The 17825-nt window shown below is 47.7% G+C and overlaps 1 protein-coding gene across 6 annotated transcripts in view; it reads left to right on the top strand.

The window, feature by feature from the left end:
* iyd (iodotyrosine deiodinase) overlaps window positions 1-17825 on the top strand; it is a 173828-nt gene that overhangs the window by 56341 nt on the left and 99662 nt on the right. Inside the window, exon 5 of one of the 6 annotated variants that reach the window (XM_072504635.1) lies at window positions 5902-5987. The exons of the other annotated variants lie outside the window; for them this stretch is intronic. Coding sequence (XP_072360736.1) covers window positions 5902-5982 — 81 coding nt within the window. The 3' untranslated portion in view covers window positions 5983-5987. The remainder of the gene's footprint in view (window positions 1-5901; window positions 5988-17825) is intronic. 6 annotated transcript variants of the gene reach the window in all.

Genomic DNA, 17825 nt, shown 5'->3' with positions numbered 1-17825 from the left:
AAACTGACAGCGGCCGCTGACGCTCCCGCGCATGCGCTGGGAAACTGACAGCGGCCGCGGACGCTCCCGCGCATGCGCTGCATTTCCGCGCCAGCTGGCGGGGGCAACAAACGCCATTTCCGCCAGCTGGCGGGGCGGAAATTCCTCCGGCGTCGGCCTAGCCCCTCAATGTTGGGGCTAGGCCGCCAAAGATGTGGAGACTTCCGCACCTTTTTGCCGGCGCGATGCCCGTCTGATTGGCGCCGGCTTTGGCGCCAGTCGGCGGGCATCCCGCCGTTGGGGGAGAATTTCGCCCCATGTATCGAAATATGTTGACATTTATTAAAAAAGTAGATTTTAAACTTTTGGGGAAAGTGTAGTGTAATGGATTAATATAATAGATACATTAATGAGTGATCTGGACGATGATCTGTCTTGTGTCATCAGCAGTCATGTGTTAATGACTCTCTTTTTAAAAAATATATATTATATTAAAGTTTTCAAACAGAATTTTTCCACTTTATAAATCAACATAAAAATAGCACAGTAACTGATAAACAACATTATTTAAATAAAATAGTGAACTAACAAAGTAACAAAAAAAAATAGTGCTTCCCCCGCCCCCCCCCCCCCCCGGGCTGCTGCTGCTGCTGATCTATTTTCCCTTAACGTTCCGCGAGATAGTCAAGGAACGGTTGCCACCGCCTGGAGAACCCCTGAACCGATCCTCTCAACGCAAACTTCATCCGTTCCAGTTTTATGAACCCTGCCATATCGTTTATCCAGGCCTCCACGCCGGGGGGTTTCGTTTCCTTCCACATGAGGAAGATCCTTCGCCGGGCTACCAGGGACGCAAAGGCCAGAATATCGGCCTCTTTCGCCTCCTGCACTCCCGCCTCTTCCGCTACCCCAAATATAGCCAACCCCCAGCCTGGCTTGACCAGGACCTTCACCACCTTTGAGATCACCTTTGCCACTCCCCTCCAGTACTCATCCAGTGCCGGACATGACCAGAACATGTGTGTGTGGTTCGCCGGGCTTCCCAAGCACCTCCCACACCTGTCCTCCACTCCGAAGAACCTGCTCAGCCTTGCTCCCGTCATATGTGCTCTGTGTAGAACCTTAAATTGTATCAGGCTAAGCCTGGCACACGAGGACGAGTAATTTACCCTACTTAGGGCATCAGCCCACAGCCCCTCCTCAATCTCCTCCCCCAGCTCTTCTTCCCATTTTCCCTTCAGCTCCTCTACCAGCGCCTCCCCCTGGTCTCTCATCTCCTGATATATTTCAGACACTTTGCCCTCCCCGACCCATACCCCGGAAATCACTCTATCTTGGAGCCCCTGTGTCGGGAGCAGCGGAAATTCCCTCACCTGTTGCCTCGTAAACGCCCTCACTTGCATGTATCTAAAATTATTCCCCGGGGGCAGCTCATACTTTTCCTCCAGCGCTCCCAGGCTCGCAAACTCCCCGTCAATAAACAAGTCTCTCAATCTCCTAATTCCTGCCCGATGCCAGCTCTGGAACCCTCCGTCCATCCTTCCTGGGACAAACCTCTGGTTGTTCCTGATCGGGGACCACACCGAGGCACCCATCACCCCCCTGTGTCGCCTCCACTGCCCCCAGATCCTTAAGGTTGCCACCACCACTGGGTAGCGGCACCGTCACCAGCGCCTTTAGGCTCGTTCCCTTACAGGACGCCATCTCCAGCCTCTTCCACGCCGCCCCCTCTCCCTCTCTCATCCACTTACAAACCATTGCCACATTGGCGGCCCAGTAGTAGTCGTCCAGGTTCGGCAACGCCAGTCCCCCTCTGACCCTGCTATGCTGCAGGAACCCCCTCCTTACCCTCGGGGTCTTCCCTGCCCACACAAAACTCATAACGCTCCGGTCTATTTTCTTGAAAAAGGCCTTCGTGATCAGAATGGGGAGACATTGAAACACGAAAAGAAACCTTTGGAGAACCATCATTTTTACCGCCTGCACTCTGCCCGCCAGTGAGAGCGGCAGCATATCCCACCTCTTGAAATCCTCCTCCAGCTGCTCCACCAGCCACGTCAGATTGAGTTTGTGTCGAGTTCCCCAGCTTCTAGTTACCTGAATCCCCAAATATCGGAAGCTCCTTTCCACTCTCCTTAACAGCAGGGCGTCTATTCCTCTTCCCTGGTCCCCAGGGTGTATTACGAAAAGCTCACTCTTCCCCATATTTAGCCTGTATCCCGAAAAATCTCCAAACTCCCTCAATATCTGCATAACCTCTGTCATCCCCTCCACAGGATCCGCCACATACAGCAGTAGGTCATCTGCGTAGAGTGTCACTCGATGTTCCTCTCCCCCTCTAACCACCTCCCTCCATTTCTTAGAGTCTCTCAACGCTATGGCCAGTGGTTCAATTGCCAGCGCGAACAGTAATGGGGACAGGGGGCACCCCTGCCTTGTTCCCCTATGTAACTGAAAATACTCCGATCTTTGCCGGTTTGTGACTACACTTGCCACGGGGGCCCCATATAGGAGTCTGACACAACTGACAAACCCCTCCCCGAACCCAAACCCCCTCAACACCTCCCATAGATACTCCCACTCTACCCTATCGAATGCCTTCTCTGCATCCATCGCCACCACTATCTCTGCCTCCCCCTCCGCTGGGGGCATCATTATCACCCCCAACAGCCGTCGCACGTTGACATTCAGTTGTCTCCCCTTTACAAACCCTGTCTGGTCTTCATGCACCACCCCCAGGACACAATCCTTGATCCTCGTCGCCAGCACTTTTGCCAGCAGCTTGTCGTCTACATTTAGGAGTGAGATAGGTCTATATGACCCGCATTGCAGCGGATCTTTATCCCGCTTCCGACATTGTCGGACTCCCCCTTTCTCTGGCCTCGTTAAAGGTTCTCGCCAGCAGCGGGGCCAACAAGTCCACATATTTCCTGTAAAATTCCACCGGGAACCCGTCTGGTTCCGTGGCCTTCCCTGCCTGCATATTCCCCAGCCCTTTAGTCACCTCATCCACCTCAATTGGCGCCCCCAGACCTGCCACCTCCTGCTCCTCCACCCTCGGGAACATTAGTTGGTCCAGAAACTGTTGCGTTCCCTCTTTTCCCTCCGGGGGTTGGGACTTATATAGCCTCTCATAAAAGGTCTTAAACACCTCATTTACCTTCCCTGCTCTCCGCTCCGTAGTTCCCGTTTCATCCTTAACTCCCCCAATTTCCCTCGCCGGTATCCTCTTGCGAAGTTGGTGGGCCAGCAGCCGGCTCACCTTTTCCCCATATTCATATCTCATCCCCTGTGCCTTCCTCCACTGTGCCTCTGCCTTTCCTGTGGTCAGCAGGTCAAACTCCGTCTGAAGTCTTCGCCTCTCTCTATATAGTCCTTCGTCCGGGGCCTCCGCATATCTTTTATCCACCCTCAAAATCTCCCCCACTAATCTCTCCCTTTCTTTGCCCTCTTGTTTCTCCTTGTAAGCCCTAATGGAGATCAACTCTCCCCTAACCACCGCCTTCAGTGCTTCCTCTGTGCGTGGAACTCTCTTCCTTCCTGCGCCTATCTTTCCGCCATCATCTCCATAGCGCGGGAAAAACCCCGCGCTTTCCTGGATCGGCCCCGCCCCCTATGACGCAGCTCCCCCATTCCCCCTCTCAGTCCCTTTTTCCACCGGCGCCCACATTTCTCCGTGTCCCCCCAGCAAGAGGAGAAAAATTCCCCGTCTATCGTCTCGATACTATAAACCTCCCATTCCCCAATTTACACTTCTGTACATCAACCTCGTTGTCTCCCCCCCAACATCAGTCCCTCAGTTCTCGTCCAGTTTCTCTTCTTGGATGAACGTCCATGCCTCATCTGCCGTTTCGAAGTAGTAGTGCTTGCCCTGGTGCGTGACCCACAATCGCGCCGGCTGCAGCATCCCAAATTTTATTTTCTTCCTGTGAAGCACCGCCTTGGCCCGATTAAAGCTCGCCCTCCTTCTCGCCACCTCCACGCTCCAGTCCTGATATACTCGTATCACCGCATTCTCCCACCTGCTACTCCGTACCTTCTTGGCCCAGCTCAAGACAGCCCCTCTGCCCGTGAAGCGGTGAAAGCTCACCACTATCGCCCTTGGTAGTTCTCCAGCCTTTGGTCTTCCTACAAGGACCCGGTGAGCCCCTTCCACCTCCAGGGGGCCCGAGGGGGCCTCAGCTCCCATTAGCGTGTGGAGCATCGTGCTCACATAAGCCCCAACGTCAGCTCCCTCCATTCTTTCGGGGAGACCTAGAATCCGGAGGTTCTTCCTCCTCGAGCTGTTCTCCAAGACTTCGAGCCTTTCGATACACCTCTTATGTCGTGCCTCATGTGTCTCCATTTTTACCACAAGGCCCTGTATCTCATCCTCCTTTTCGGCTGCCTTTGCCTTCACCCCACGGAACTCTATCGCCTGGGCCTTTTGTGTTTCTTTTAGCCCATCGATTGCCAATAACATCGGCGCCAGAACCTCCTTCTTTTCTTCCTCCACACACCGTCGGAGGAATTCCTGCTGGTCCGGGCCCCATGTCGCCTGGGCTCCATCCGCCGCCATCTTGCTTCTTCCTTCTCTTCTCTGCCGCTGCTCCAGAGGATCCTTCGCAATCTGGCCACTGCCACTGATCCTTTCCATACACACCCGGGGGGACACTTTCCTTCGTCACCCCACACTGGGTTTGGTCTGAAAAAATTTGCGTTGGGGCTCCCGAAAAGAGCCCAAAAGTCCGTTAGAATGGGAGCTGCCGAAACGTGCGGCTTAGCAGTGCATCGCCGCAACCGGAAGTCATTAATGACTCTATCGAAGACAGGCAACACTTAGAGGAGACTTAACCCACCAACATATAAATTGTACATCGTGTTACTAAATTAGATGTAAGTAAATACCTGAGTTAGTCTACAATCCTTCCTTGTGTGAAACCTGTAAGTGCTGGTTCAAAGACATTTGGTGTGCTCATACAAGGAATGCAGAAGTTAGCATGCAGGTACAGCAAGCAATTGTGAAGGCTATTATCATGTTGGCCGTTATTACAGTGGATTGGAGAACAAAAATACAGAAGTCTTGCTACAATTGTACAGGCTTTTGATGAGTACTGTGTGTAGTTTTGGTCTCCACATTTCAGAAAGTCTATTTGCACTGGAGGCGGTACGACAAAGGATCATTGAATTGATCCGTGGGATGAGGGGGTTGTCCAATGTTGTGAGACCGAGTAAATCAGTCTCATGTTCTCTGGAGTTCTGAAGGTTGAAAGACAATCTCATTCAAACATACAAGATTATTAAGGGGCTTGATAGGGTTGTCTTGAGAGATTGTTTCCACTGGTCAGGAAATCTAAAACACAAGGGCACATTCTCAGGATAAGGGGCTGATCGTTTATGATTCAGATGAGGAGGGAATACTTCATGGAAAGGGTTGTGAATCTTTGGAATTTTCTGCCCCAGTGTTGTGAATACTCCATCTTTCAATATATTTAAGACTGATTTTTGGTCTCTCAAGGAATCAATGGATATGGGGAGCGAGCAGGAGTTGATGCCCAAGATCAGCCTTGATCACAATGAATGGAGGAACAAGCTTGATGGGCCAAATAGTCTCCTCCCACTCCTTGTGATCCTGTGGATGCCATCTTCTGGTTGGCAGTGTTGCAGTCCAAGGGACTCAATGTTGAGTTCTCCAACTTTAAAATTTGACCTTTCTCCCTTATCTTAAACCCCTTTAAAAAAATATCCCTTACATGTGTTGCCTCAATTCAAACCATCCACCCCTTCCACACCAAGCTATGTCTTTTGTTCTTAAAGTTTCTACTTCTTGTTGCAATCTCCCACAGATACACTTTAATATCTAACACAATCTCCCTCCCTCCCTTCAGTTCTGATGAAGAGCCAAAGTACTCAAAATGTTAACTCTGCTTTCTCTCCTTACAGATGCTGCCAGCTCTGTTGAATTTTCCCAGCATCCTCTGTTCTTATTTCAACCTGGGATACTGGCTCTCAACTTCTGGTTGACTGTGGTACTGTCTCTTGTTCTGTTGACCAAAGTCTATCTTCTAACTTCTCTTCTTACGTTGCTGATTGATAACCCTTGCTAGCTACTACCACTATGAAACATCACAAGTGTTATGGGCCAGGGTTTAGAGAACCCCAGTGTGTATCATGGAGTTCCCCTGACCCACAACTTTTAATAGATTGTGGTATGGGGAGCACACGGCCCACTCTACAGGTGTGGTGCAGCAGAAATGGAAAAGTATTTTTTAAAGCAAAACAATGTTTATTCTATGAACTCAACTTAACCTTTTTAAAATATACAGTGAACATCTCAGCAACCATTAATTCAAATACAACCCCCAAAGAATACAACACTAAATAAACCTTTAAGCTTTCCTTTTTAAAAAAAAAAATATTTTATTCAAGTTTTTATTAACAATACGTAATGTTTCTTTTACACAACAATAAAGCAATATAAATAACCGTGGCCAGTTTTAAACAAATAAATAGGTAATATATAAACAAAAACAAAAAACAAAACTAAATGACAACTGCCTTGTCCAAAATAAATACTCTCCAAAAATACAATCCAACAATCCAATATACAATTACATATACCAAATACCTATCCATATACAATAACATCCCTGAGAGTCCGTCCGATTCCACCACCCCCATCCTTCCCCCCCTCCCCCCTGGGTTGCTGCTGTTATCTACTTCTTTTCCATTCCCTCTCTCTTTCTGTGAGGTAGTTGACGAACGGTTGCCACCGCCTGGTGAACCCCTGAGCCGAACCCCTTAACACGAACTTAATCCGTTCTAACTTTATGAACCCTGCCATATCGTTTATCCAGGTCTCCACCCCCGGGGGTTTGGCTTCCTTCCACATTAACAATATCCTGCGCCGGGCTACTAGGGATGCAAAGGCCAAAACATCAGCTTCTCTCGCCTCCTGCACTCCCGGCTCTTCTGCAACCCCAAATATAGCCAACCCCCAGCTTGGTTCGACCCGGACCCCCACCACCTACGAAAGCACCTTTGCCACCCCCACCCAGAACCCCTGTAGTGCCGGGCATGACCAGAACATGTGGGTGTGATTCGCTGGGCCTCTCGAGCATCTCGCACACCTATCCTCTACCCAAACAAATTTACTAAGCCGTGCTCCAGTCATATGCGCCCTGTGTAGCACCTTAAATTGTATCAGGCTTAGCCTGGCACACGAGGACGATGCGTTTACCCTACGTAGGGCATCAGCCCACAGCCCCTCCTCAATCTCCTCCCCCAGTTCTTCTTCCCATTTCCCTTTCAGCTCATCTACCATGATCTCCCCCTCGTCCCTCATCTCCCTGTATATGTCCGCCACCTTACCGTCCCCCACCCATGTCTCTGAGATCACTTTATCCTGCACTTCCTGCGTCGGGAGTTGCGGGAATTCCCTCACCTGTTGCCTCGCAAAAGCCCTCAATTGCATATACCGAAATGCATTCCCTTGGGGCAACCCATATTTCTCCGTCAGCGCTCCCAGACTCGCAAACGTCCCATCTACAAATAGATCTCTTAATTGTACTACCCCAGCTCTTTGCCATGCTCCAAATCCCCCATCCATTCTCCCCGGAACGAACCTATGATTGTTTCTTATCGGGGACCGCACCGAAACTCCCGTCCCTCCCCTATGCCGTCTCCACTGCCCCCAAATTTTCAATGTAGCCACCACCGCCGGGCTTGTGGTGTATTTCTTTGGTGAGAACGGCAACGGCGCCGTCACCATTGCTTGCAGGCTAGTCCCCCTGCAGGACGCCCTCTCCAATCTCTTCCACGCCGCTCCCTCCCCTTCTCCCATCCACTGACACACCATTGAAACATTGGCGGCCCAGTAGTACTCACTTAGGCTCGGTAGTGCCAGCCCCCCCCCTGTCCCTACTACGCTGCAAGAATCCCTGCCTCACTCTCGGGGTTTTCCCAGCCCACACAAAACTCATAATGCTCTTCTCAATTCTTTTGAAAAAAGCCTTCGTGATCACCACCGGGAGGCACTGGAACACAAAAAGGAATCTCGGGAGGACCACCATTTTAACCGCCTGCACCCTACCTGCCAATGACAGGGACACCATGTCCCATCTCTTGAAATCCTCCTCCATCTGTTCCACCAACCGTGTTAAATTAAGCCTATGTAATGTACCCCAATTCTTGGCTATCTGAATCTCCAGGTACCAGAAGTCCCTTGTTACCTTCCTCAACGGTAAATCCTCTATCTCTCTGCTCTGCTCCCCCGGATGCACCACACATAGCTCACTTTTCCCCATGTTCAGTTTATACCCTGAAAAATCCCCAAACTCCCCAAGTATCCGCATTATCTCTGGCATCCCCTCCGCCGGGTCCGCCACATATAGCAACAAATCATCCGCATACAGAGATACCCGGTGTTCTTCTCCCCCCCTAAGTACTCCCCTCCACTTCCTGGAACCCCTCAGTGCCATGGCCAGGGGTTCAATCGCCAATGCAAACAATAACGGGGACAGAGGACATCCCTGCCTCGTCCCTCCATGGAGCCGAAAATAGTCAGACCCCCGTCCATTCGTGACCACGCTCGCCATCGGGGCCCTATACTGCAACTGTACCCACCTGATATACCCGTCCCCAAAGCCAAATCTCCTCAACACCTCCCACAAATAATCCCACTCCACTCTATCAAATGCTTTCTCGGCATCCATCGCCACCACTATCTCCGCTGCCCCCTCTGGTGGGGGCATCATCATTACCCCTAGCAGCCTCCGTATATTTGTATTTAGCTGTCTCCCCTTCACAAACCCAGTTTGGTCCTCATGGACCACCCCCGGGACACAATCCTCTATCCTCATTGCCATTACCTTGGCCAGAATCTTAGCGTCCACATTCAGGAGGGAAATGGGCCTGTATGACCCGCATTGCAGCGGGTCTTTTTCCTTCTTTAGGAGGAGCGATATCGTTGCCTCTGACATAGTCGGGGGCAGCTGCCCCCTTTCCCTCGCCTCATTAAGGTTCTCATCAGTAGCGGGGCCAGCAAGTCCAAATATTTCTTATAGAATTCAACTGGGAATCCGTCTGGTCCCGGGGCCTTCCCCGCCTGCATGCTTCCAATCCCTTTCACTACTTCCTCCGTCTCAATCTGTGCTCCCAGCCCCACTCTCTCCTGTTCCTCCACCTTAGGAAATTCCAGCTGGTCCAGAAAACACATCATTCTCTCCTTCCCATCCGGGGGCTGAGCTTCATATAATCTTTCATAGAATGCCTTGAACACTCCATTCACTCTCTCCGCTCCCCGCTCCATCCCTCCCTCCTCATCTCTCACCCCCCCTATCTCCCTCGCTGCTCCCCTTTTCCTCAGTTGGTGGGCCAACAACCTACTCGCCTTCTCTCCATATTCGTACTGTACACCCTGTGCCTTCCTCCATTGTGCCTCTGCATTACCCGTAGTCAACAAATCAAATTCTATATGTAGCCTTTGCCTTTCCCTGTATAGTCCCTCCTCCGGTGCCTCCGCATATTGTCTGTCCACCCTCAGCAGTTCTTTCAACAACCGCTCCCTTTCCCTGCCCTCCTGCTTTCCTTTATGTGCCCTAATAGATATCAGCTCCCCTCTAACCACTGCCTTCAGTCCCTCCCAGACCACTCCCACCTGTACCTCCCCATTATCATTAATTTCCAAGTACCTTTCAATACACCCCCTCACCCTTAAACACCCCCCCTCATCTGCCAATAATCCCATGTCCATTCTCCCGGGTGGAAGCTGTTGTTTTTCTTCCCCTATCTCCAGGTCCATCCAGTGTGGAGCATGCTCCGAGATGGCTATAGCCGTGTACTCCGTCCCCGTCACCTTTGGGATCAGTGCCCTTCCCAAAACAAAAAAATCTATTTGTGAAAATACTTTATGTACATAGGAGAAAAATGAAAACTCCTTACTCCTAGGCCTACTAAATCTCCAGGGATCTACTCCTCCCATCTGCACCATAAAATCCTTAAGCACCCTAGCTGCAGCCGGCCTCCTTCCGGTCCTGGACCTCGATCTGTCCAGCCCTGGGTCCAGCACCGTATTAAAGTCTCCACCCATTACCAACTTCCCCACTTCTAGATCCGGGATTCGTCCTAACATACACCTCATAAAATTGGCATCATCCCAGTTCGGGGCATACACGTTCACTAATACCACCGCCTCCCCTTGCAGTTTGCCACTCACCATCACGTATCTGCCCCCACTATCCGCCACTATAGTCTTTGCCTCAAACATTACCCGCTTCCCCACTAGTATGGCCACCCCCCTGTTTCCTGCATCCAGCCCCGAATGAAACACCTGCCCCACCCATCCTTTGCGAAGTCTAACCTGGTCTGTCAGCTTCAGATGCGTCTCCTGAAGCATAACCACATCTGCCTTAAGTTTCTTTAGGTGTGCGAATACCCGTGCCCTCTTAATCGGCCCGTTCAGCCCTCTCACATTCCACGTGATCAACCGGGTTGGGGGGCTCTTTACCCCCCTCCCCCCTTGGTGACTAGCCATTTCCTTTTTCAATCCAGCTCCTCACCCGGTTCCCACGTAGCTGTATCCCCCCCAGGCGGCGCCCCCCCACCCCGCCCCCCCCCTCCCATACCAGCTCCCCCTTCTCCCCAGCAGCAGCAACCCAGTTAACCAACCCCCCCCCCCCCCCGCTAGATCCCAAGCTAGCGTAATTGCAGCCCCCATGTTGCTCCCAGAAGTCAGCAAACTCTGGCCGACCTCGGCTTCCCCCCGTGACCTCGGCTCACACTGTGCGAGGCCCCCTCCTTCCTGCTTCCCTGTTCCCGCCATGATTACCATAGCGCGGGAACAAAGCCCGCGCTTCCCCTTTTGGCCCCGCCCCCAATGGCCGGCACCCACAGCTCCTCATCCTCCCTCACCCCCTCCCCCACGACATGGGGAAGAGAGAGAAGTTACAGGGTCGCGGGTTTAACAATCTGGGAAGTCCTCTCTTCCCCCTTTTCCCCCCTTCATCCCACAAATTCACCCCCCCCACTTTTGTCCCAAACGTTCTTTTTCTGGCCCGCTCACTCCAGCTTCACCTCGACAATAAATGTCCACGCCTCGTCTGCCGTTTCGAAATAGTGGCGTTTCCCTAGATGTGTGACCCACAGTCTTGCCGGTTGCAACATTCCGAATTTGACCTTCCTTTTATGCAACATCGCCTTGGCCCGATTAAAGCTTGCCCTCCTTCTCGCCACCTCCGCACTCCAATCGTGATACACGCGGATCACCGCATTCTCCCACCTACTGTTCCGTGTTTTCTTGGCCCATCTGAGGACCATCTCTCTGTCCTTGTATCGGAGAAATCTCACAACTATTGCTCGAGGAATTTCTCCAGCCCTCGGTCTTCGCGCCATAACCCGATAGGCTCCCTCCACCTCCAGCGGACCCGTCGGGGCCTCCGATCCCATTAACGAATGCAGCATCGTGCTCACATATGCCCCGACGTCCGCCCCTTCTGCACCTTCGGGAAGACCAAGAATCCTTAAGTTCTTCCTCCTCGCATTGTTCTCCAGCACCTCCAGCCTTTCCACACATCTTTTGTGTTGTGCCTCGTGGATCTCCGTTTTCACCACCAGGCCCTGTATGTCGTCTTCATTCTCAGCAGCCTTTGCCTTCACGACCCGAAGCTCCTGTTCCTGGGTCATTTGCTCCTCCTTTAGCCCCTCAATCGCTTGCAATATCGGGGCCAACAGCTCCTTCTTCATCTCCTTTTTGAGTTCATCTACGCAACGCCGCAGGAACTCTTGTTGGTCAGGGCCCCATATTAAACTGCCTCCTTCCGATGCCACCTTGCTTTGTGCCTGCCTTCCTGGCCGCTGCTCTGGAGGATCCACCGCAATCCGGCTACTTTCCTCTCTTTTTTCCATCCGTGTCCAGGGGTGATTCCCTTCTGGATTACCGCACAGTGTTATTTGCCGTTACAATTGCCGATGGGGCTCCTATTAAGAGCCCAAGAGTCCGTTCCACCGGGAGCTGCCGAAACGTGCGACTTAGCTGGTTATCGCCGCACCCGGAAGTCGAAGCTTTCCTTTTTAACATCCAAACGACTTAAAAACAAAACCTTTATCAGAAGCACATTAGGTTAAAGTCTCTACTGAAAACATTTATAATTTTGAATTCACCAAATGATCAAGCGTCTGGCTTCAGCTCCAACACTGAAAACGAAACTAAAACACAACCTGCAGCCTGGCAGACAGCCCAGCTCCACCCACTCTCTGACATCACTGCCGTAATAAACACCCATTTCTTGAAGGTACTCTAACTACAGATATCTATATACACACCCATTTCTTAAAGGTACTCCCACATGACACCTCCCCCCAAGAAAAAAAAATAAACCATCAACTTCAAGATGGTTTCATTTTTCACCTTTCCACTATCCTTTAAGAAATGCACACAGTAAATATACTTTTTCGTATCAAAAAACAACACACGCAAACAGGTATAATAATATCGTCCTTTTTTTTTGTTCTTCTTCCTCCAACTGAAATCCTTCTCAATTGACAGTCTCTTTGATAAAGGAGGCCTCTGCACGATCCATCCATTTCTCTACGCCGTGGCATTTCTCTTTAAAGTAATATACTTTAGTTCAATCTAATCACAGAGCCCCTTGTAATTCTCCAACACATGGGCATTGGTTATCACAGCTTTCAGGCCGTCAAATGCCTGTTGAAACTCCACTGTCCACTGGAATTTGTTACGCTTCTTGAGCAAGTCCGTGAGTGGAGCAACCACACTACAAATCTTTTGCACAAATGTTCAATCAAATCCACTCATGCCAAGAAATCGCATTATTTCCCTTCGTCTTGAGGGTATCAGAAACTCCTCAATAACTGTTGTCGTCACATCCCGTGTGACCATTCGACCCTGTCCATTTGTATGGCCAAGGAAAGTGACTTGGGCTTTTCCAAATTCACTTTTGGCTAGGTTTATCGCCAAACCCGTCTCCTGAAGTTGATCAAATAATGCCACCAGATGTTTTAAATGTTCTTTCCATGACTGGCTGAAAATTACCAGATCGGCGATGTATACCGCACAATTGGGTAATTCTGAAACAGCTTTGTTAGTTAACCGTTGAAATGTGGCTGGGGCATTTTTCATGCCAAATGGCATAACTTTGAATTGGTATATACCATCTGGAGTCACAAAAGCTGAAATCTCCTTCGCGCTTTCGGATAAAGGTACCTGCCAGTAACCTTTAAGTAAATCCAGTTTGGAAATAAACGCTGATTCTCCCACTTTCTCAATGCAATCCTCCAAAAGTGGGATAGGATAAGAGTCCATTCCTGTAACTGCATTAACCTTTCTATAGTCCACACACAACCGTTGGGTACCGTCTGGTTTAGGTACCATCACTATGGGTGAGCTCAATTGGCTGCAACCCACTTCAATTATGCCATTTTTAAGCATACTCTCAATCTCATTGTCAACCTTTGCCAATTTTAAAGGGTTAAGCCTTGGATGTTGTTTGATTGGAACAGCATTTCCCACATCTACATCATGTGTAGCCATTTTAGTACTTCCCAATTAATCTCCACAAACATGCCCATGTGATATCAATAAATCTTTCAGGTCAGTCCGTTTTTCCTCTGGAAGGTAACTCAACAATTTATCCCAATTTTTAAGAACATCCTCGTTTTCCAATTTAATTTGTCAAATTCCAAGTCATCTGGATTTGGTTCGTCACTTTGAGTTAGAATCATTAAAACATCTTCCTTTCTCTCTCCTTCCTTTTCAAAGTACCTTTTAAGCATATTCACATGACACACTCAGTGAGTTTTCCTTCTATCTGGTCTTTTTACCAGTAGTACATAATTCACCTCACTTAATTTCCTTTCAATCTGATAAGGTCCACAAAATGGTGCTTTTAAAGGTTCACCTACCACTGGTAACAACACTAAAACATTATCTCTACTGGCAAAACTCTGAACTTTGGATTTCTTGTCCGCTACCCGTTTCATCACATTTTGTACAATTTTGAAATGTTGTCTAGCCAATTCACCTGCTCTATTTAATCGTCCCCTAAATTTGACACGTAATCCAATAATATAAGTTCTGATTTCTTACTCACCAATTTTTCCTTAATCAATTTAAGTGGTCCTCTTACCACATGACCAAAAATTATTTAAAAAGGACTGAATTTGGTTTACTCATTAGGTACATTCCTAATTGCAAACAGTACGAAGGAATTCCTTTCTCCCAATCGTCTGGATAATTTTGACAATAAGCTCTCAACATTGTCTTTAATGTCTGATGCACCCTTTCTAACGCTCCCTGCGATTCTGGATGGTACGCAGTTGATTTAAATTGTTTTATTCCTAAGCTATCCATAACTTCTTTGAATAACCTGGGGGTAAAATTTGATCATTGATCCGATTGTATTTCTGTGGATAGTACATATCTAGTAAAGAATTTAAGTAACTCCTCCACAATCTTTTTAGCTGTAATACTACGTACTGGAATGGCCTCTGGAAACCTAGTAGACACATCCATTATCGTCAAAAGATATTGATTCTCATGTTTTGTTTTAAGAAGCGGTCCGACACAATCAATTAGGACCCTTGTGAAAGGTTCCTCAAATGCTGGAATGGGTATTAAGGGCACTGGTTTTATCACTGCTTGAGGTTTCCCTATCACTTGACATGTGTGACATGATTGACAAAATTTAACTATATCTTTATGTAGTCCAGACCAATAAAAATGTTTTTGTATTTCAGCTTGAGTTTTCCTGATTCCCAAATGACCTCCCACTGGTACCTCATGTGAGACTCGCAACACCTCCTTTCTATACCCTACCAGCAGTACTACTTAATGAACTTCTGTGCACTTTACATCCGCCTGCATATGTAAAGGTCTCCATTTTCTCATCAAGACATCACTTTTACGGTAATAACACTCTGGTATACACTCAAATTCCTCTTCTGTATATGCTTTCTGATACATCCGTTTTATTTCTACATCTTTTTGTTGTAACTCCGCCAATTTTCCTGAACTAAAAATATCCACTTCATCCTCCACCTGTTCTTGTTCTTTTTGTACCATCTGATCAAAAATCGTTTCTGATAATTGCACTTCAACATCAGCTTCACTCTTTGATTTCTCCTCTTGTCTTAACCTGTGACTTTGCGACCTTGTTGCTACACAATCCGGAAAAATCCCAGGATATTCATCCTTCAACACTTCAGTTGTCTGATTTTCCACTGGCTTATCAACCACAGTAGGCATCACTCCCACCTGCGATCCAGCTATATCATTATCAAGATAAACTGTATTCCTGGACAAGACAGTTTCTCCATTACTCCTACTACCTCTTCACCACTCTTCACTGGACTTTCAACCTTGCCTTATATCATTGAACACTACTCCTCTCACCCTGAATTCCACATATTACCACCTTTCTAAAACACTCTTCCCAAACTACATAACTCCTCATCTCTTACCATTAAAGATTGACTAGCTCCTGTATCGCTTAAAATTGTGACTTCATTACCTGCCCTCCTGATACACATGAGTAAACTTTAACCACGCAAGTAAATTCTTTAAAGAGATCTGGCGCCTTCTTATGAATCACCTCTTGATCGGGCTGTACAATCCTTTGCCCCTCCTTCGCTTCACTTTGGCTTTCCTTTACCACTTTAACAAACCCCAATGTCTTATCCTGTTTTACCACATCAGCCTTCCCAGTGCTTTTCTTCAACCACCAACACTGTGACTTTACATGGCCTAGTTTATTACAGTGAAAATATTTGAAATTTTTCATTTCTTATCCACCCTCCTGGATTTCTTTTTTAATCTGAGGTACACTCTCCTTATTATCTCCTATCAGATCACCTTTACCTTTACCACTTGAGTATTTCTCATTTCCCCAGTTTCTATCCTTAACAGGCTGAAACTGATGTCGGAAACCAAGCTTTGATTTATGAACTAATTCATAATCATCTGCCATTTCTGCTGCTAATCTCGCAGTTTTAACCCTCTGCTCTTCCACATGAATTCTCACTACATCAGGAATTGCATTTGTAAACTCCTCCAAAAGTATAATTTCTCTGAGAGCTTCATACGTTTGGTCTATTTTCAAAGCCCTTATCCACCTATCAAAATTACTCTGTTTGAGCCGTTCAAACTCCATGTCTGTTTGACCACATTTTTTCCCTAAATTTCTGAACCTTTGTCTGTAGGCTTCAGGCACAAGTTCATAAGCAGCTAAGATGGATTTTTTCACCTCCTCACACGACTCAAAAACCTCCTCTGATCGTGATGCATGCACTTCACTTGCCCTACCTACCAGCTTTGTTTGAATCAGTAATACCCACATCTCCTGTGGCCATTTCATTTGTTTAGCCACCTTCTCAAATGAAATGAAAACACTTCTACCTCCTTCTCATCAAACCTTGGAAATGCTTGGACATATTTAAATAAATCCCCACCAAGCCTTTGACGATGACGCTCTTTATCACTATCCTCATCACTATCATCCAACTGTATGTTTCCGTTTACCCCTGCCAATTTTAACTGACTGTCATGTTCCATGGCCATTTACTGACGTTCAAATTCTCTCTATCTGTTTTCCTGATCTGTATCTCCCTTTCTCTTTCTTTTTGTTCAGCTAGGGCTATTCTTTCTGTTTTCCTTTCTTCTCTCTCTTTTTTCCTCTCTCTCTCTTTTTCTTTCTTTTTCCTCTCTCTCTCTCTCTTTCTCTTTCTCTTTCCTCTCTCTCTTTCATATTCAAGCTGCTTTAATTCTTTCTCATGATCCATTTGTTAATTTGCAACTGAATTTGTGCTGTTTCCAATGAGTCAAACTGTATCTCAGGTAACTTTAAATGCTTAGCCACCGCCATAATTACCACATCTTTTCCCATTTTGTCAGGTAATGATAACTGCAATGTTTTTGCCAAATCTAACAGTCTGCTTTTAGTCTCTGACCGTAAGCTACTGCGTGTGACCGTCTCCACCCCCAAAAACTGCAGAGCCTCTGAAAGATCCATTGTCCACAACACACTCCCTACTTAAACTAAAATACCATTCCTGAAAAGCACCTACAATATGCTCACCCCTCACTGTCTTTAAGTTCACTATGCCAATCCAATAGATAGACATTTATCCCCTTCGAGCCCCCAATTTATTATGGGCCAGGGTTAAGAGGACCCCACGGTGTATCATGGAGTTCACCTGACCTACAACGTTTACTAGATTGTGGTATGGGGAGCATACGGCCCACTCTACAGGCGTGGTACAGCAGAAATGGAAAAGTATTTTTTAAAGCGAAACAATGTTTATTCTATGAACTGAAGTTAACCTTTTTAAAACATACAGTGAACATCTTAGCAACCATTAATTCAAATACAACCCCCAAAATCTGCAACACAAAGTAAACCGTTTAGCTTTCCTTTTTAACATCCATACGAATTAAAAACAAAACTTTTAACAGAAGCACATCAGGTTAAAGTCACTACTGAAAACATTTATAATTCTGAATTCACCAAATGATCAAGAGATAGTCTTTTGATGGCAGAGAGAACAGCAGTACACCTGCTTGGTCTGGCTTCAGCTCCAACACTGAAAACGAAACTAAAACACATCCTGCAGCCTGCTCAAAAACGAAAGTGAGAAGCTGACAGACAGCCCAGCTCCACCCACTCTCTGACATCACTGCAGTAATAAACGCCCATTTCTTGAAGGTACTCTAACTGCAGATATCTCTATGCACACGCATTTCTTGAAGGTACTCTCACATGACACCTCCCCCCAAGAAAATAAAATAAACCATCTACCTCATGGTGGTTTCATTTTTCACCTTTTCACAATCCTTTAAGAAATGCACACAGTAA

The sequence above is a fragment of the Scyliorhinus torazame genome, chromosome 1, assembly GCF_047496885.1.
Source record: "Scyliorhinus torazame isolate Kashiwa2021f chromosome 1, sScyTor2.1, whole genome shotgun sequence".
Classification (NCBI taxonomy): domain Eukaryota; kingdom Metazoa; phylum Chordata; class Chondrichthyes; order Carcharhiniformes; family Scyliorhinidae; genus Scyliorhinus; species Scyliorhinus torazame.
Note: the sequence above shows the minus strand (reverse complement) of the source record. Positions and strands in the feature narration are given on the sequence as shown.